Below are 20,362 nucleotides of genomic sequence, written 5' to 3'. Positions count from 1 at the left end.
TCTTTGCTCCCAGTGGGTGTCTGACCCACATGAGCCCCTGGACCATGTGGCACTTGCCTCAGTTAACCCCACAGTTCCTAGCACTTAGGAGACCCACCTAGAGCATTTGAGACTGAATTCCCTACACAAAACAGCAGTCTCTTCTATCCCGGAGTCTTTGGAGAAAGGCTCTGGTTTTCATCTTCCCCAGGTAATCCCTCTCCCCCTGCCCCACCCACCCCTTCCCCACCTCCTTGTCTTGCTCACAAAACCCTTCCTGGTTCAGCACAACGAATGATGCTGGTTAAAATATCAAGTCAAAAGTACATATTATTGAAGTCATGGTTAAGTTGGAGGGAAAGGAAAGGAATTTCTAAGAAGCCAGAACCTAACAGAAAGAATGAGTTCATAGGAATAAACTCACATTGCCAAGCTTAGTGATCCCTGGCAGTCCAGCCTGAGGAGGGTGGGAAGTCAGGTGGGAGATTCTAGTGTAAAGCCCCATGGGAGAGGTAGGCAGGAGATGCACACAAGTGTCTTAGCCTTGGCCCTGGGGCAGAATTCCTGACACCAAGCCTAATGCACCCTCCACCTTTTCTCAGAAAGCTACTAAAGGATGTATTCCATTACAATGAGGGAGTAAACCAAAAATAGTGGATATGAAATGCAGGAAAGAGGGGGTCCAACACAGGGGAGAAGGTTGGGGCAAAGGAAATCACCAGGATGTTGATGAAGAGCGATCCCAAGATTATAGGTTTCAACTTCTACCTGGCCAGATCTCAGCAGATCAGAAGTCTGGGCAGTAACTACTCCAAAGAGATGAGAGTAGCAGAATATCTAACGGATTATCAGGAGGAAATCTGCTCAACTAGGGAAGAGTTTAGTATATGTGCTGCCGAAGCGAGCACTCGACTAGGGAAGGGTTTAGAGATGAGTTAATAACCCCACAGCAAAAGGCACCTGGGTGGCTCAGTCAGTTAAGCATCTGCCTTTGGCTCAGGTCATGATCCTGGGGTCCTAAGATCGAGCCCCAGGTCGGGCTCCCTGCTCGGTGGGGAGTCTGCTTCTCCCTCTCCCGCTGACCCTCCCCCCTGCTCATGCTCTCGCTTGTGCTCTCTCTCTCTCTCAAACGAATAAATGAAAAATCTTTAGAAAAAGAAAAAGAACCTCCAAATCCCAAAAACTAACCCCCAAAATAAGCCCAAACCCCAAATAACCCCAAAGCTAAGTGAACAAAAACAAGAAGGGTCAACAATGTGGGCAGGGAGAGGAAAAATCATCATTGAACACTATAAGGCTCAGCTATCACTAGTCATAATGCAAGTTCTGAGTATCGAGCTACCCAAAATTGTGATATACATAAAGTGTCAAAGAGCAAAATGTAAGTCTAAAAGAGTAAAACTCTTCGGGCAAAACATAGGAGAAAACATAGGGCAGAAGTTCCAAGATACTGGATTCAGCAATGATTTCTTGCAAAAGCACAGGTAACAAAAGAAAAATCGTGCTAAACTGGACTGCATCAAAATGTAAAACCTTTGTGCACCAAAGTACATAATCAACAGAGTGAAAGGCAACCCATGCAATGGGAAAAAAATTTCGCAAATCATATATCTGATGAGGGGTTAATATCCAGAATACATAAAGAACCCATATGTCAACAGCAAAAGCAACAAAAAAACAACCTGATTTTTAAATGGGCAAAATAACTTGAATAGATGTTTCTCCAGTGATGAACACAAATGGCCAAGAAACACATGAGAAGGTGCTCAACATCACTAATCACTGGAGAAATACAAATCCAAACCACAATGAGATTAGGATGCTACTTTACACCCATTGGGATGGCTACTATCAAAAAAAAAAAAAAAAATCAGGGGACACCTAGGTGGCTCAGTTGATTCTGTGGCCGACTCCTGATTTCAGCTCAGGTCATGATCTCAGGGTCGTGGGGTTGAGCCCGCGTCTGGCTCTGTGCTAGGCATGGAGCCTGCTTGAGATTCTCTCTCTCTCTCTCTGTCCCTCTGCCGCTCCACCACCTCACATGTCCACACCGTTGTGTGTTTGTGTGTGTGTGCGTGTGTGTGTGTGCGTCTTAAAAAAAAAAAAAAGATCAGGGCACCTGGGTGGCTCAGTCGGTTAAGCACCTACCTTCGGCTCAGGTCATGACCCAGGGTCCTGGGTTGAGTCCGGCATCGGGTTCCCTGCTCACCGGGGAGTCTGCTTCTCCTTCTCCCTCTGCCCCTCCCCCCATGCTTGTGTGTGCTCTCTCACTCTACCTCTCTCTTTCTCGCAAAAATAAATAAAATCTTAAAAAAAAAAAAGATCGGGGTGCCTGGGTGGCTCAGTTGGTTAAGCGACTGCCTTTGGCTCAGGTCATGATCCTGGAGTCCCGGGATCGAGTCCCGCATCGGGCTCCCTGCTCAGCGGGGAGTCTGCTTCTCCCTCTCCCGCTCCCCCTTCTTGTGCTCTTTCTCTCTCTCACTCTCTCTCTCAAATAAATAAATAAAATCTTAAAAAAAAAAAAAAGATCAGAAAATAACAAGTGTTGGCAAGGATGTGGAGAAATCGGAACCCTTTCTCGCTATTGGTGGAAATGTAAAACAGAGCAGCCGCCGTGGAGAACAGTATGGCAGTTCCTCAAAAAATTAAAATAGAATTACCATACGAGCCAGCCATTCCGCTGCTGGGTATCTACCCAAAAGAACTGAAAGCAGGGACTCAACAAGATATTTGTACAGCCATGTTCTCAGCAGCATTACTGACAATAGCCAGAAGGTTGAAGAAACCTAAACACCCATCAACAGATGGAAGGATAAACAAAATGAGGTCCATACATACCATGGACTATTCTTCAGCTGACACTTGGCACAACATGGAGACCATCATGCTAAATGAAACCAGCCAGTCACAAAAGGGCAAAGAGTGTATGGGGTCCCCAGAGGAGTCAAATTCATACCAACAGAAAGTAGTATGGTAGTTGCCTGGGGCTGAGAGGGGGTTGGGGAGTTAGTGTCTAATGGGTCTAGAGTTTCTGTTTTGCAGATGGATGGTGGGGATGGTTGCACAACCATGTGAATGTGTTTAATGCCATGGAATTATACGCTTAAAAGTGGTTAAGATGGTAAATGTTAGGTTATGTGGGTTTCGCCACAAGAAAAGGAATAAAAAATTTAAAACTTAAAAAAAATGGAATTATAAATGATTTCTTCCTTTCCACTTTCTCCGTATTTTCCAAATGAGCCACAGTAAATATAACCAGGAGAAAATAAACTTTTGTCTGAAAGAAAATGCGTCAGGCCCCTTTTACCTACACGTCTGGGCGGGCCACCGGAGTCCGGGCCCCCACCGCTCCCAGGCCTGCTGGGCCGAGGGCTTCCATCAGCTTTCTCTACCTGACACCAACATTTGGTTTCCATTCCCAGCTCTTCACATAATTCTTGGAGATCAGCTCCTGCTGGTTTCGGGTCCAGCGGAAAGAAAGCAGCTCTTGGGAGAGTCAGCTTGCATCTCGTGGGGGTGGATTTGGCTTGGCCAGGGGTAAGCTGTCTTGCCCAGACACCCCCCAGCCCCCAGAGCCCATCCATCCTGCAAGCTACCCACCCACTGTCAGCAGGGCAGGTGAATTTCCTGGTGCGCTGTAACCCAAGCCCCTCTCTGCTCCCCACGGCCGTGGCCAGGCTCTGTTATTAATCTCAGGGCAGATCCAATGTCCAAAGCGGAGACAGCTGTCCCTACGTGCAGCTGCCCCAGGCCAGCAGGCAGACAATTTCCAGTATTACTGCCTCCCTGCCAATGGCCAGGCTGAAAACGGAGTTTTCCTGCCAAACCTCTTGTTCCTGCAACTGCCCGGACCCGCATACCCCGTCAGGGTCCCCCGGGCTCCCTGTTCACTCCTCAGTTCGTCCCTGGTTAGAATGTAGCCCTAGGCTCCTGAGCTCCTGAAGAAGTTGGACTGCTGAGCCTGAGAAGTAAACACAGTGGTGTCCCAACTGGTCCTGTTGCTGTTGAATCAATAAGGGATTGTTTCAGCTCACATTCTATGCTCAGGCCCGGGTTACTTGCCCCGGCAAACAAAGCCATCCAGGATGGGGTTCTTGACCCTGAGCCCAGCTGCAGAACAAGTACGTGACACAGGAATAAAGCAAAACCAAGACAGGACATGGCAGACACACAATCCAGAATGCAGTACGACCAACCCCATGGGCCACTCCATGCTGCATTGTGTCTCAAGATCCCAGGCACTTGCAATTTCGACCCTCTGTATTCTCTGGGACACAGGCGTGACTGACTCAGTGTTAGCTGTCCCTGTGATTTCTCCACAAGCACATCAACAGGCGCAGAAGGGCCAGAATCAGCCTACAGAGCTAGCCCCAGGCCATACGAGGCAACTAGACAGCTAACATCTGGACTAGTGTGCGTGACTCTATGAGAGTCTGAAATGCTGCTCTCTCTCCCTTAAGAATGCTTTGGGCCACCTAAGGTTTTGGGGGAACATCATCTACCTGGGAACATTTGTGTGGAAGGACACCCACACACTGGAGACTCTAGGACTCTCTACCTTCAAAACCTCAGAGAACCACCTGAAAGACCATTAAAATATATATATTTTTTAACACATGAAGGTAACTGGATATAAAACCAACACGCCCCAAATCAACAGCTTTCCTATTTGCCAGACATAAACATTTACAAAAGTCAGGGAACAAAAAAGACTCATTCACGATAGCCATAAAAACTATGAAACGCCCAAGAATAAATATAACAAGATCTAGATAAATGGAGTGGTATACCTCGTTCCTGAAAAAACACACAATATTATAGAGATTTTTTTTTTTTTTTTTGACAGCGAGAGAGGGAACACAAGCAGGGGGGAATGGAAGAGGGTGAAGCAGGCTTCCCGCCGAGCAGAGAGCCCAATGCGGGGCTCGATCCCAGGACCCTGGGATCATGACCTGAGCCGAAGGCAGACGCTTAACGACTGAGCCACCCAGGCGCCCCAAAACAAAATATTATAAACATCAAATTCTATGAATCCATTAGGTCAACACAGCCTAGATCAAAATCCCAACAGCATGTTTTACAGAACTAGAAAAGATGGTTATAAAATTCACCGCCAAGAAAAAATGTACAAGAACAGCTAAGACTATTTTGATAAAGATGAACAGTGAAGGAGGAACTGCTCTATCAGCTAACAAGACATACAATAAGGATATAGTCATTAAAGTAGTGTGGTTTGGGCACCAGATCAGATTAAGAGTTCAGAAAAAGGGCTGTGTATACAGGGAAATTGAGTATATGATAAAAGTGGTATTTCAAATCACGAAAAAAAAAAGGTGGATTATTCACTAGAAGCATGAGGAGAGGTTTGGGGGGAAAAACTAAAGTTAAATCCCTACCTCACAGCCTACATAAAAACTTGGGTTATCATGGCTCTTTCATGCAAGGCTGAGTCTTAACAGGCTTTTGAGGCTCCAACCCACTTTCAGTATGAACACTGTTTGAAATCCAAGGTTAACCCAACTCTCCAAGAACCCAAATGTCTGATGTGCCTTTCTTTTTTCATTTATGTTTGTGTAGTGGGCTAAATAAGGCCCCCCCGCAAAGATGTCCTCATCCTAATCCCTGGAACCTATGAATCTGTTATTTTCCATGGTTAAAGGGACTTTGTAGGTGTGATTAAACTTAGGGTCTTGAGGTGGGGAGATGATCCTGGATGATCCAGGTGGGTCCAACCGAATCACAAGGGTCCTTATGAGATGGAGTGCAGGAGGATCAGAGTCAGAAAGAGAGGAGATGTTAGGAAGAGAGGTTGGAGGGTGCCCTTTGAAGATGGAGGAAGAAATCATCCATCAAGGAACAGGTAACTCCCAGAAGCTGAAAAAAACAAGGAAATGGATTCTTCCCTGGAGAGTCCGGAAGGACCAGTCCTGTGAATCCCTTTCAGCCCAGTGAGACCCATTTCGGACTTCTGACCTCAAGAACCATGCAGTAATAAATCTGTATTGCTTTATGACATAGAGTTTGCGGTCATTTGTTACAGCAGTAGAGAACAAATACAGCTTGCAAAGCAGTTAGTCCTTTGCTGGATACTCTCTGTAACCCAGGGACTCACCAAGAACCTAGAGATACGACACCAAACAAGACCGACAGAACACCTGCCCTCAGAAAACTCAACAGTCTCAACGTAGACAACTCTTCGGTAATTACCAAGTGATTGATTAGAGGATGGACTTAGAGTTACCATGAGCTCCTGGGTGTGAGAGCAAACTCCAACGGCATTTAACTAAAAGGCCTGGCCTTATTTTGGGGGACCTCAAAGGTTCCCGGAAGGTGTGATGTTTAGGCTGAGCTCCGAGCTTTGAGCAGGAGTTAGCTGGCTAGGCCAAGAGAAGCAGACATGCCAAAAGCAGGAAGCAGCCTGAGGTTACAGGGAGCTGGGTGAGCAGAGGACCGGAGAAGCAAGGAGCAGATTAAGGGGGTCTCTCCGGTAAGCACAGCCGCCTCTCCAGGAAGGTGCATATAATGTTCAGAGCCCTTGCATGCGGAGAGTCAGGGTCCAAGCTAACTGTCATCATCAGCCATGCGACACATGAGAGAAAGAGCCTGGCAAACCGTTTGCAGACCCCGGATTCCATCCCTGCAGAAAATGGGTGCCCGGGCAGGCTGAGAGCTCTCCAATCCAGAGAGGCAGCCGTGTGGCCAAGTCACTCACAGAGGCACAGGAAGAGGAAAGTGCTGATTCCCCCAAATAAGCCCTTGCAGGGCAGCAGGAATGACAAAAATGTCAGATGCCAGAGGCAACCGGCCGGGGCACAGACAGCCGGAGCCAAATCAGAAGGAAACTGCCACTTTCTGAGCAAAGGCTTCTGCAGTGAGACCCCCGCAGGGTCAGCGGACAGCCCGCGCAGGCCGGGCTCCAGAGCCTGCTCCCCAGGACAGACAGAAGCTTAAGCCTTCTGCAGTGGCTCGGAGCAGGAAAGACCCTCTGCTGGGCTTCCCGAGTGGCAGGACCTGGGGGGCTTCTCAGCAAAGGCCGCACACTCCCTGCCCTTCCGTAACGAGGGAAGGGCGTAGGGGGACCAGATGCTTGCAAACAGAGACGTAAAAGGTTTGCGTTGCCAGTTGCAGCCACGGGTGCAAGCAACGCAACACACACACACACACACACACACACACACACACAAACACACGGAGCAAACATCCATCCTCCCACAAGCACTGGTGCCCCCAAGTCTTGCTCAGAGAGGTGGAAGGTGTCCGGTGGGCAGGAACGCGCTGAGTAATACCTAGTCTGCATCTCTAACAAACACACTCCCTCATTTGATCTCACCCAATCCTATTAGGTTCATGTTACTCGGGAGGCACCAAGTCACGGAGAAGAAGTGCCGGCTTGGCAACGGGTCCCCTCGCTGGGCGTGACAGGCCCAAAGAAACCCCGTCCCCTGATCCAGGGGCCACACGGGGTCTCGCTCTCTGGGACAGGAAGCTCATCAGCGCTCCGGGGCCCTCTGACCTCACCACGGGCATCTCAGGGTGTCCCCCCCAGCCCCTCCCACCTGTTCCCCCATCACGTTCTGGGGGCAGCCCCGTGTGCTCACGCCCCTAGTGGCCGAGGTTCGGCCGCGAGTGTGGACCGGCCCCCATGCCTCACTCGAAGCCTTGAAAACCCCAGCAGGGTCCTCTGGGATTCAGGAAACGACAGGACTCTCACTCCGGCATTTCCCTGGTCGCCAGCAGCACCAGGGTGGGCCACTGCATGGGGAGGCTAGCAATGCCCCTGCTGAGATTGCTGAAGACCGGCTCCCGAAGGGCGAAGGGCGCTGTAAACTGCTGAGACATGAACTCTGACCCACTAGGCCAGCGCTTCCCAGAGCATGTCATCTGGAACACCATCCAAACCAAATGCTCCCCAGAAAAAGAGTCGGTGGCCTCGATGTCCTTGAAACATTTCCCAAGCTTTGCAAGGCCCGGGGCGCCCTGCTCAGTCCAGGAAAGCCTTTATCACTGAAATGAGTCACCAAGAGTGCTTCCTAGCTATCGCTCTAAGCACTTTGTTACTATCAGCTCAGGCAAGCCCCAGAAGTAAATAGGACCATCATCCCCATTTTACAGATGAGGAGAGGTCAGGTGACTCAGTCAGGGCCCCTCCCAGAGCCGGGGTTCACGCTCTCTTTCTTTATTAGGGAAACGCTTGAGCTTGGTCCGCAAGCACGTCCCAAACTGCTTCTCACAACCACCATTAACACCCAGCAGGACAAGGTCACTGCGGGCCCCGGGGAGCCGGCAGAGGTCAGCAGTCAGTGGTCAGCTCTGACCCCTACACAGAGCACTCTGGAGGCAGCTGTGGGTGAGGCCGGGGAGAGGCTCAGGAGGTGGGAGTCCTGCCTCGCCACCCCCCCCACCCCGAGTGTTACAGAATTAACCTGGACGGGGTCCAGCTCCTTTCAAGGTGGTCTCGTACGGTCTCGTACACCCTGGTTTCTGGAAGACGAGGAAAGGAAGCCCGGGCAGGAAAGGCCGGGGACCCTTGACTCCTCAGGGAGGAGAACAGTGTGCCATGTGTCTACTTCCTTAGGATCGGCTGCAGGATTCCCGAAAATCCTCTAACAGTTAGTTATTGTTACTCCATTCCCTGCCCCAGGCAGAGTTGGTCGGGGTCCAGCTCATACACTCTCGAAGCGGCAATGAAGTGTGGGACCAGTTCAAGCCAAGAGAAGCCTGGAGTAGTGTTCTTATTGCCATAGGAATTGTTTCTCTGGGAATGGATTTTAAAATAACAGACAAGCTGGGGGTGGGGGGGAGGGGAGAGAGAGAGAGAGATGAAGGGAGAGGAGATACAGAAAAGCCTGGGGCTACAGGAAAAAGTCACACCAGATATTTACATCGAGGCCATTCCGTGTGGTTTTCAGGAAAAGTCCCCCTTTTGCACCCATTTCTACTTCAAAGGAAGAAGCAGGACCCCCTCAAGCAAGTCACCTCCATCGCTCCTCTAAACAGGGCTTTCAGAGCTGACCTGGCGGGGACAAAGGGCAGACAAGAACCACCCTCCCAGGCCCCTCACAATGACAGAACCGCACAAGGGCAGAGGCCACAGCCTCAGTTTCCCAAAGGAGAGAGGTCAAGGCCTCTGTTCATTCATTCACTCAACAAGCAGCCACTAAATCCCAACGTGGGCCAGCCCACGGCTGCATGCCATGAAAACCCCGTGGAGGAAAAATACAAGTATTTTATAAAAACGTAAGGTGCCTGAACACTGTGCTTTGCTGCCTTTTCAAAGCTGAGAAAACACTGTAGTCTTTGCAGTGTTCCAAGGAGCAAAGCGGCCGGCTCCCAGCATCCCCCAAGCACTCGGCAGGGCTGGAAGCCCCTGTCATGGTCAACCTGCCGTTGCTTATCGGCGGTCCACCAAGTGGCCCGGGAGTGCCGACACTGTCTGTTAGTCAGCTCTCCTCCCACCAGCAAGGTTAGCACAAGACCCACTGTGACCATGTCTAGACATAAAGCCCAGGCTCCTCAGGGTGGCAGAAAGCAGCTTTGCACTCAGGCTCCAAAGGCCCGGCCTGCCCAGTGGGTCCAGCCCTTCTTGAACTCACCCAACTTAACCATATATAACCATGCTCATGCCTCCCAGCCCTGACACGGCTGTTTCGTCCACCCGAAACGCCCTCCCCTGTCACTGCCAAGAAAACTCCCATTCATCCTACAAAACCCACTTCAAAAGTGACCCCCTGGGAGGTCCTCGAAACATGTAACCAGCGTTTCCCACAGTATGGCGTCCAGGACACCAGCCGGACAAAATGCTCCCCAGGAAATGATCCCACGGCCTAGTGTGTTTGTGAAACACCCCATCCTCTAAACACGGCTTTCACCCCAACCTTTGCAAGGTACATGGGCACACTGCACAGTCACCAGGCCAAACAGAGTGTTTGCTAACACGTTTTTCTAAGCACTGTATTAACCCATTTAAGCCTTGGAAGAACCTTCTGAAGTAAATGCTGTAATCATCCCCATTTTACAGAGGAGAAAACTGAGGCACGAGACACCCAAATTCCCCTAGACAATTGCTCATACCACTTAGCACACATCTACATGGCAGCAAATCCCACCCTCACTCAGGGGTCTGCCTTCTGCAACAAGTCTCTGAGTCCCCACCGATCACACCTCGCGGCCACCAGCACCAAGTATACATACAATAGGTGCTCAATAGTAACTCCCTGAAGGTAAGGCACCTGAGAACCTGCGATCAGGGAGACAAGGCCTCCCAGATGTGATCATTCACTCCCCAGAGCGTGCAGAGGTCCTCCTCTGTGCAGGTCTCCAGGCAGCGGCCCCGGCCCTCACATCTGAGTTCCCAGCTCCAGCCCACCTACTGGGCTCAGTGTCCAGGTGGTTAAATGCCTGGCAAGATAAGTTCACATCCCCAAGGGGCAGGAGTGGGTGGCAGGCAGGGTCAGCTTGTGCACCCGTATCCCAGGTGGGCCGGTTGGGGCATGCTAGGGAGTAAACAGGTAGGAGAAATAATTCCATCTGCAGGGAAGGAAAGTGGGAAGTGAGTTCTCAATATGAAAACCACAAACAATTACAGATCCAAGGGACACAGATTGCTGCCCACAGAGCAGGGAGGTCAGTCCTGGAAAGCTTCCTGAAGGAAAGGGCTTTGTGGCTGCCCCATAAGAAAGAGAGTGGAGGGGCGCCTGGGTGGCTCAGTCGGTTAAGCGTCTGCCTTCGGCTCAGGTCATGATCCCAGGGTCCTGGGATCGAGCCCCACATCGGGCTCCCTGCTCGGCGGGGAGCCTGCTTCTCCCTCTCTCTCTGCTGCTCCCCCTGCTTGTGCTCTATCCCTCTCTCTCTCTCAAATAAATAATAAAATCTTAAAAAAAAAATTTTTTTTTAAAAAGAAAGAGAGTGGAGTAAGGTCTGGGGGAGGCCTTTGGGGTAAGAAGGGGGCACACCAAGCGCTCAGCTAGGCTGAAACAGCAAGAGACTTCAGAGTTAGAGCAGAGGTGGGAGAGCCAGGCACGCAAGGGGCGGGAGGGGGGTGCGGGGGGCAAGGAGCCTCCCACATTCCCCCAGGGCACAGGGTCTCCCAGGCAGGTCTTAACCCAGAGGGGCTGTGGAATCAATTTTCTGAGTCTTGGCAAGCACTTTTTTTTATGAACTCCATAGAATACAATAAAAAAGCGAGTATCACATATGGTAACAGTAAGCATTATTTTGTGAAACTTGTTTCAGATGTACACAAGCGTGCGCGCATGCATGGGCGTACTCAGTCGCCACAGAAAAGGTATTTCTTATAATGGGCCGTGATGAAAGAATCTCAAAAAACTCTGTTCTCCATGCAGTCTCCCTCCCCCTCTGCTCCTCCCTGCTCTCTCTTTCTTTCTCAAATAAATAAATACAATCTTTTAAAAAAATGTCAGAATTAGAATAGGACAAGCTTGCAGCCCTTAATGAAATAGCAATGAAGACAATGATTATCAAAACCTACTGATGTCACAAGAGAAAGAGAAACTACCAGGCGTTGTGTGACTCCTGATATGACTGTTGATGGAAGGATATTACATGTCCAATGAGGTAATTTTGCCAAAATAATAATAAGGGGAAGGAGGAGAAGGAACCCAAATCCACTCAAACCTCTAATTTCCAATGTTCTGGAAATACCGAGGACAGAGGAACATGTTAACAGGCACCATGAGGATATAATCAACAACAACTTGAGCGAGGAAAACTCAACCAGGCCTAGTTTGTTCGACAAATAAATTGCAAAAAGAGGAGAAGAGGAAACCAGTAGACAGTGGTGTTTTGGTGAATGTTAAGCAGCCACCTTTCCAGGAAAAAAAAAAAATATGTCATGTCCTCCCATATTAGCCCAGGCCCCACAACAAAATACCATAGACTGGTGGCTTAAAAAGATATTTCTCACAGATACAGAAACTGAAGAGTCCAAGGTCAAAGTGCCAGCAGATTCAGTTCCCAGTGAGAACCCTCTTCCTGGCTTACAGGTGGCCACCTGCTCACTGTGTCCTCACGTGGCAGAGAGAGAGAGAAAGAGGGAGAGAGAGGGAGAGGGAGAGTGCTCTGGTCTCTCTTCCCCTTCTTATAAGGACAGCAATGCCATCACGGGGACCCCAACCTCAGGACCTCAATTAAACCTAATTACCTCCCAAAGGTCCATCTCTAAATGCCATCATATTGGGGGATAAGGCTTCAACATAAGAATTTTGAGGGGACCCAAACATTCAGTTCATAACACCTCCTGATAAAGATATGATGTGATAAACTGGACCAACTATGAAGCATTCTTGCCTTCCCCCCAAAAATAGATCCTAAATGTAATCAAACCTTTACATCTAATCTCCAATACAGAACAAATATAGGGGGTAAAGGATCAATTCAATTACACCACTCAGAAGCAATCAGCCCAATCTAGAACATGGGCATTCTACAGGACTACTGGCCTTCTTCGGCAAGTCAAAGGCTTGGGGGAAAAAAACATTTTCGTAAAGGAGAGAGAACTTTCCCACCATGAGAGACTAAGAAAAAAAAAAAAAAAAGCACAAGAACCAAAGCAGACTTTATTTAGATCCAGATTTGAACAAACTAACAAGAAAGAAACACTTTTTGGACAACCGGAGAAAATCTGAATGTGGATTGGATTTTAGATCCAATAGCAAGTAATAAGGAACAATAATACGAGTAAGGACGGAGCGTAAGTCAGTTTAGCCATGACACTGGCATGCTGGTGAGGAATCAGGCATGAACTGAGTATTACAAGTAAAATGAACAGGAGTCTGGGATTTGCTTTAAATTGCTCCACACAGGGGCACCTGGCTGGCTCAGCTGATAGAACGTGTGACTCTTGATCTCAGGGTCGTGATTTCGAGCCCCACGTTGGGCACGGAGCCTACTTAAAAAAAAAAAGAAATGGTAAAATCTCCACCCACACAAACAGACTGTGTGTGTGTTAGGGGGTAGAGGGGAGTAGGATAGGTGTGGCAAAGTGCAACAAAGCCCAGTGAGGGTACATGGGGGTTTATTTTGCTTGACAAATTCCATAGAAAAAAAAAATTTAATTGCCGTATTTTTAAATGTCCCCCAAATCAAATGTTCAAGTTCATAGAGAATGGTAGTTCCAAGTGGGTGTGATTTGGTCCCCTAGGGGACATCTAGGAGTGTCTGGAGACACTTTTGGTTGTTTCAGTTCGAGGCAAGGGTGTGCTCCTGGTATTTAGTGGGGAGAGACCAGGGATGTTGCTGGACACCCTGCAATGCACAGGATGGCTGCAGGACAAAGGATTACCCAGTCCACAGCGTCAAGGGTACCAAGGTTGAGAAACCTGGAGATAGAGGTAAGCAGAGAGTTCTAGGTGCTCATGGGAGGACATTCCAAACAAATCAAACAGCAGATGCAAAGAAACAGAAATAACTAATACGGTATAGATGGTGTAAAGGACAAATAATGGGCTTTAAAAAGGCGGCCTTTAGGGGCACCTGGGTGGCTCAGTCGGTTAAGTGTCTGCCTTCGGCTCAGGTCATGATCCCGGGGTCCTGAGATCGAGCCCCGCATCGGGCTCCCGGCTCAGCGGGGAGCCTGCTTCTCCCTCTGCCCTTCCCCAACCTCCCCCCACCCCCACTGCTGCTTGCTCACTCTCTGTTGCTCAAATAAATAAATAAAATCTTCAAAAAAAAAAAAAAAGACAGCCTTTACATGTGACGCTGGAGAGAGTAGATTTTATCATAAAGTCCAAGGCTGTAAATACATCACACTTGCTTCCACTTTCCTGTCCCTCAGTCACAGTGACATCCCTCAATTGTCTTGGAACTCGTCCCGGAGCCCAGACTCCACCTCAGAATCCTTCTTAACCCACTGGCTGGGCGGCTCCTACCAGTCACTAAGAGCTGACCTAAGACCTGAAACTTGTCAGCCACGCCGATGCAGGAGGTGGTGGGTCACCAAAGAGCTTCAACCAGAGGAGAGTGCTCTCTGTTGCTGCTGAGAAAGGTCCATCGGGCAGCCGTGCAGAGGAGAAAGGCAGATCCTTATAGAACTAAAACGGGCCCCACCAGACAGTGGCTACGTTGGTCCTGGACCAGGCTCCACAGCGTCACCGTCACAGGGCTGGCTGGTACAGCGCCCTATCTCCAGGTACCTGGGCAGAGAGGCAGGAAACCAGACCCTATCACCACTGCTGATGAGCAATGGCTTTGCTACAGCAGATCCACAGCCCCCCTGACCCTCCACGGGAGGCTGGAGGGCCCCGTGGGGGGCCTTTCTAGGCAGCTGGGAGAGAAGGTCAAGGGGACAGGAAGTTGAAGTTCAGAAGGCCACAAAGATGGGACAAGTAGATCGGCTAAGAGAAGAAAGAGTGAGCAAAGGAGGGGTCAGCCAGGCGAGTGAGGGGTGGGATGGCAGAGCCGGTGTCCAGAATTTATGAAATTTATGATAGCGACATACTGAGGTGCGAGGAGGTTCATGCAGGGAAGTGAGAGCCTGGCAAGGCACAAGGCCAAGGATAGTGGCTAAGGGGACGGGGAGGGGGAGGGGAGGCCTAGAGTAATGTGAGGCATTGGTGCCCAGAATAATGGCAGAGTGGGGCGCGGTGGGGAGTGAGTGGGCAGCCTTGAGAGGCATGGTAAGGATGACAGGTTCATGCAGGTGAAGCCACAAGGATGGAACAGGCCACCAGCTGGTGAGGGTTCAAGGAGGAACTATTCCTCATTCATTAGTATCAGCATCACTAAAGGTAGGACCATCCTTCCAGGCAGACCCCGGAGCTAGTCTGCCCACTTCTAGGCTAACGGGTGTGGAGTGAACTTGGACGTGCAGCTTGAGGGGTTCATAAGCCTGTGCACAAAGCCCCTCACCGTGTGGGAGGAATCCCGGGTAGAGGGTGGGCCAGAGCCAGCCCTCCCCCACCACCATTTTCCAGAACAGAATTCTGAGGCATCTATGAATTCCTCATTGACCCGGCTTTCCAGGTCACTGAGAAGGTACACTCATCAAGGCTGGTGGACAGAACCCACTTACTGAACCATCTGTTAGCCTGAGTCATAACATATAGACATTTAGCCCTACGGTGTGTGGGTTCCATTTATTCTCGTGCCTCGGACCCTACACAAGGGTAAGCGGTTTCTGGAATGAGCTCTCTTCTTCAGAGGAGAAGCAAAAAACAGCTTTGTCCTTGGTCCCCTGCCCCATGAACCCACTCTCCGGACGTATTCATTCCTTCCTCTGCTGCAATCTGGGCAGGTCCCACATCTCTTCTGTTCTCTCCTAGTCAGAAGAACACCTCCACTCCAAAAATTAATATGAAATATAAAACTTTATTATTTATCTGGATTAAAATTCCTCCTTCCTGGGCGCCTGGGCGGCTCAGTCGGTTAAGCGGCTGCCTTCAGCTCAGGTCATGATCCCAGGGTTCTGGGACTGAGTCCCGCACTGGGCTCCCTGCTCCGCGGGAAGCCTGCTTCTCCCTCTCCCTCTGCCTGCTCCTCTGCCTACTTGTGTTCTCTCTCTGTCAAATAAATAAATAAAAACTTTTAAATAAATAAATAAATAAATAAATAAATAAAATAAAATTTCTCCTTCCTCCCGCTGGGAGACCCATCCTTAACGCAGATAAGGCGTAGAAACCCTTGTCTGGTCTCACTCCTTGTGCCCTGATCACCCTGCTCTGGCCCCTTTAGGGTTGGAGATAGAGGTGAGGAGGAGACAACAGACAAGACCCCCCCCCATAAACATCTGTGGCAGAGAAGGGTGGGAGGGAAGGAGTCTAGAAGAAAGGGAAATGAGGGAAATGTGTATACTCTAAAGAGTTTCACAAATGCATTATGCTTACTAGGGTAGAATGGAGAAACTGCAGCAGGGGATCGGGGGCTCTGTTCCTAGTGCAACCCAGCAGGAGCATTAATGCTGCATTTCCCTTCAGCTTTTTTTTTTTTTTAAGATTTTATTTATTTATTTGAGAGAGAGAATGAGAGAGAGAGAGAGCATGAGAGCGGGGAGGGTCAGAGGGAGAAGCAGACTCCCTGCCGAGCAGGGAGCCCGATGCGGGACTCGATCCCGGGACTCCAGCATCATGACCTGAGCCGAAGGCAGTCGCTTAACCAACTGAGCCACCCAGGCGCCCCTCCCTTCAGCTTTTATTTGGCACCTGAACAGCTCTATGGCTGGCAAAAATCATTAGTGGCCCGTATGCAGGGCCGCTAGGTTCTTCTGGGAACAACCCTCTGAGGAAGTGGGGTCCTCCTTTTTTTTTTTTTTTTTTACCAAAATAGCTTAAACAGAGAGGTGCACCCTGGGCTTCTGACAGAGGGGACCAAAGCAGAGCACTGTGGGTTAGGCAAGGTGGCCCCAGCCCAGGTCAGACCCAGAAGGGCGGGCATAGGCTTGTACGCATGTGCACACGCACACACGCGAAGGTGAACACACACCACATCCAAAACTCAGATGCCGACAGGACCAATACCATGAAATAAAGGAGGACTATTTGTCAAGAAACAGCTCTGTCACTTGGCCCATCGGCTGAGACCAAGCCACTGTAAACACACTTACGGAGCCAAAGCCAAGGCCAAGGCTGTGAAGGGCCCGGTGCCAAACGCTGTCTCCAAGCCTTCTGCTTCTAGGGCTTTTGAATTTCAAGGACACAGGCCACCTGTGACTGCTGTGTTGGTGAGACACAGGAGTGTGTGACCCCAGGCTTCAATGGCCATGCTGGGCCGTGCATGGCAGTTACGCTCTGGAGCATCAATCTCAAGTGTCTGGAACCTGCCCCAAGCCTCCTGAAGACCTCCCAGTAACCTATTTGGGAATCCATTTTCCACAGATTCATCCAGATCCTCCCTAAACCTAATTATACCTTCTCCCGGCTTCCATCCTGGTAGAAAGAGTTCTGGAAGATTACCACAATTGTTTGGACCCTTTTTTATTTATGCTACAACAATCCCTTCCAAGTTTCTGTGGTGGCCCCCAAGTTCCAGCCTACCAAACGCCAGAATGCCCATCCCCATTCACTCGCTTCCTTCAGGAACCTCACCTCTGGCTCTTCCCGGCATGCATGTTCCACACTGCAGAAGCCTTTTTGGACTTTCCTTCCCACACTTTTTTTTTTTTTTTTTTTAATTTATTTGACAGAGAGAGACACAGCGAAAGAGGGAACACAAGCAGGGGGAGAGGGAGAGGGAGAAGCAGACTCCCAGCTGAGCAGGGAGCCCGATGCGGGGCTTGATCCCAGGACCCTGGGATCATGACCTGAGCCGAAGGCAGACGCTTAACAGACTGAGCCACCCAGGCGCCCCCCCACACTTTTTAATTACAAAAATAATACATGAATATATGCTCCTGGTAAAAGAGGCTAACAAGACCCAAGTCCACGGAGGGAGAAAATGGAAGTCCACCCACCTCACCTCCCCCTGCCCCTCCAGCCTCGGTTCTCTCCATACAGGTCGCTGCAAGAAACGTTTGCCTACAAGCTTTATTTCTGCGCATTTACATGCCCATCAATCAGAAGGTTTTTGTTTTTGTTTTTTCACAAATGAGATCATGTTATACATATCCTCCTACAACTTGAAAAGTTTATTTTTTCAGACTCGTCTCATATGGAAGCGTGCAGAGGCCACACTACTGTGGGTGTTTGGAGAATAATACGAATCGAAGCCATGGGTAAGTATTTCCGAACAAAATGAGGGAAATAAAATTGTATGCAAAGTTTTCCAGAAGCACTTTTTGGCTTTTCGGAGTCTCGCCTTACCCAGCCATGGAGCGTACAGCCCGCCCAGCACAAAACATCCCTGTGTCCCGGGGCTCTAAGACATTGCCAGGATTCATCCTGGTAGCTCTCCCGGGTTTGGTAAATAAGTATCACGGAGGAGAAAGAACTGGGACCTGTCTCTTGCCTTCCTCCATAATAATAAGGAGATGGTGCAGCAGAAAGCTCAGGATTTGGAGAAAGCGGACAGAAGGTCAGTCTTGAGTTGCCACAAACTTGGGGACCTCCCTCTGGGGCTCAACTTCCTCACTTGAAGGAAGGATTATGCTGTAATAGGTACCCTTGGGGTGGTTTTAGGATCAAAAGGCGTGGAAGGTACGAAGGAAGGCCCGTTGTGTGCTCTAGAGAGCCATGCCAGCCGCGGGAGTTGTAATTATTACATGAGGAAAAGCTAAATTCGAGTGAGCTGCGCAAACGAGGCGTTTGGCAACTTTTCCTCGCGTGCTTACGCGTTTTCTGGGGGAATTCAACCGCGCCGCGAGGACACCGTCCCGGGGTGGGGGGTGGCCAGGGCGCCACCTGCCGGCAGAGGAGGAGGCCACCGGTGCGTCCGGGCACCTTGGGCTCGGTGACCTCGCTCCTTCTCCCGCCCCACCGCGGACCCCTCGGATCCGAGCCGGGTTCCACGTCCCCAGGTGGCCGGGAGGCGCAGCCGAGGCTCCTCCGCGGCCTCAGCCCCCAGGACGGGACGGGATCGCCCCTCCGGTGTCCCTGGGCAGCCGGCAGGAGAGGCGGGAGACCCCGGACGCCCGGCCTTGGCAACCCGGGAGCCTGCTCCCCAACACAAAGCCGCGGCCGCGCAGCGGAGCGCGGCGGAGCCACGTGAGCGGGTAAACACCCCGGGACTGAGCCACCCAGCCCCAGCGGGCCACGCGCGCCCCCGCCGCGCGCCCCCGCCGCAGGCTTCAGCCACTCTCGCTCGGAGCCGGGAGCCCAAGGAGGGAAGGTTGGGAGAGCAAAGAAAGGAAGCGAGAGGGTGGGCGCACCGCAGTCCGGGCCCCGCACCTCCGGACCCTCGGCCCCGCGCCCCAGCCCGGCTGTCCGAGGCCCCGAGGCCCCGACCACGCCGCGTCCGCAGCCCACCGCCCTCAGCCCTCCATCCCCCCCCCCCCCCGCCCGGCGCCCCCCCCCCCCCAGCCGCTTGTCTGCAGCCCCCAGCCCCCAGCGCTCAGCACCCCCAGGCCCCGCGGCCCGCGCTACTCACCGGCGGCTCCCATAGCCGCTGCCCGGGGAGCCGGCGCCCGGCTCGGGGTAGCCGTGCTGCTGCAGGGCTGCGGCCGGGAAGGGGTACAGGAAGCCGGTGGCCAGCGCCGACCCGCAGAGGCAGCAGCACGCCCAGGGCAGGAGGAGAGCCAGCTTCATCTTGCGCGGCCGCCCGCGGGGACCCGCAGCCCGGGCGGGAGGACAGGCGGGAGCGCACCCGCGGCCGGACCGAACCCGCGGCCCCCGCCCCGAGCAGAGAGGCAGCCGGCGAGCGAGCGGAGCCCGGCCAGGAGTTGGAAGTTTCTGGGGGGCGCCCACGCCTCACCAGGGCCGCCTTTTCAAATTCGGCGAGGTGGGCTCTGCGCCGTCAAAGGGGGCGTGGGGCTTTTTCGTTAACCCTCGGCGGCCCGCGGCCGAGGAGGCGCCAGTGGCTGCAGAGCTGGGGGTCCGGGAGCCGCGCGTGCCGGGAAAGCCAGACCTTGCTCCTGCGTCCTCGCGCACACACTCTCTAGAACCTTCGCACCCAAGCCCTGTTCGGGCCCGCAAACGGTCGTGGGGCACCCACCCCATGCCTGGCAGTTTCGCCTGGGCCAAGTTGCCCTCTGTATTAGGCGGCGCCGTTCCCATTTTTCAGAGGTGGAAACCGAGGCTCACAAGAATTAAGCCGAAAAATAACGCGGTCCTGGTCCAGGGCCCTCTGGATCAAACTATTGCACACCCAGCCTTCCCTGGAATCCTCTTCCCGTTCACCTCCACCCTCTACCTCGACAGCTATTTCTCCAAGGTGAGCTGTAGCACAGAACGAGGAAAGCGCAGGATTTGGGGTGAGAAGTTGTTTCTGGAATCACCAATTCGTGAGGCATCGGATCTGGAAGGTAGCTGGGGGGTGTGGCGGGGAGATCTAATACCATCCTACCTCCCGCCTTTTACAGATGGACAAGCTGAGCCCACCAGCCTGGCCCAGGTTGGTCTTTTCTGGGCTGCAGGATACCCACAGCACTGTACCTCATGAGGGTTGGGCCCTGAAATCCAGCTTATGCCCCACTCCCCAGGTTGGGAGTCTTTCTAATTCTCCCGCCAGAGCATCCTAGGGGCTGGCAGAGGCCCTGAGGCTACCTCTGGCCCTGTTCACAGTGGGGAGCTCCTAGTCTGTAAAATGTCTGTAAATCTGGAGAGAAGCCATCCAATATGGAAGTGCTTAATGGGTTGCAATACATTTTGTAAGAGAATTGTGGGATTGTTTTTAGAGGATGCTGTTAGGAAGGTGGACGGAAAGGCCCACTCCTGTGGCTTTTGCCCTCTTGCTTACATATCCCGTTGGTACCCCCTTGAGTATATATCCCAAAATATCATATCCAACCCGCTTCACCCTCTCCCCCAAACTACCCCCTCTTTCTCCACTCAGTTCCCTC

General features: G+C 51.5%; 1 protein-coding gene across 2 annotated transcripts in view; it reads right to left on the bottom strand.

Moving 5' to 3' along the window:
* COL26A1 (collagen type XXVI alpha 1 chain) overlaps positions 1–19,251 on the bottom strand; it is a 142,655-nt gene extending 123,404 nt beyond the window's left edge. For both annotated transcript variants that reach the window (XM_034988565.1, XM_034988564.1), the window contains exon 1: positions 18,952–19,251. In XM_034988565.1, the coding sequence (XP_034844456.1) occupies positions 18,952–19,109 (158 nt within the window). In that variant the 5' untranslated portion in view covers positions 19,110–19,251. The remainder of the gene's footprint in view (positions 1–18,951) is intronic.
* Between the last annotated feature and the right edge of the window lie 1,111 nt (positions 19,252–20,362).

This window comes from Mirounga leonina, unplaced genomic scaffold (assembly GCF_011800145.1).
Source record: "Mirounga leonina isolate KUSES-001 unplaced genomic scaffold, KU_Mleo_1.0 Mir_454, whole genome shotgun sequence".
NCBI lineage: Eukaryota > Metazoa > Chordata > Mammalia > Carnivora > Phocidae > Mirounga > Mirounga leonina.
This window is presented reverse-complemented; position numbering and strand designations above follow the sequence as displayed.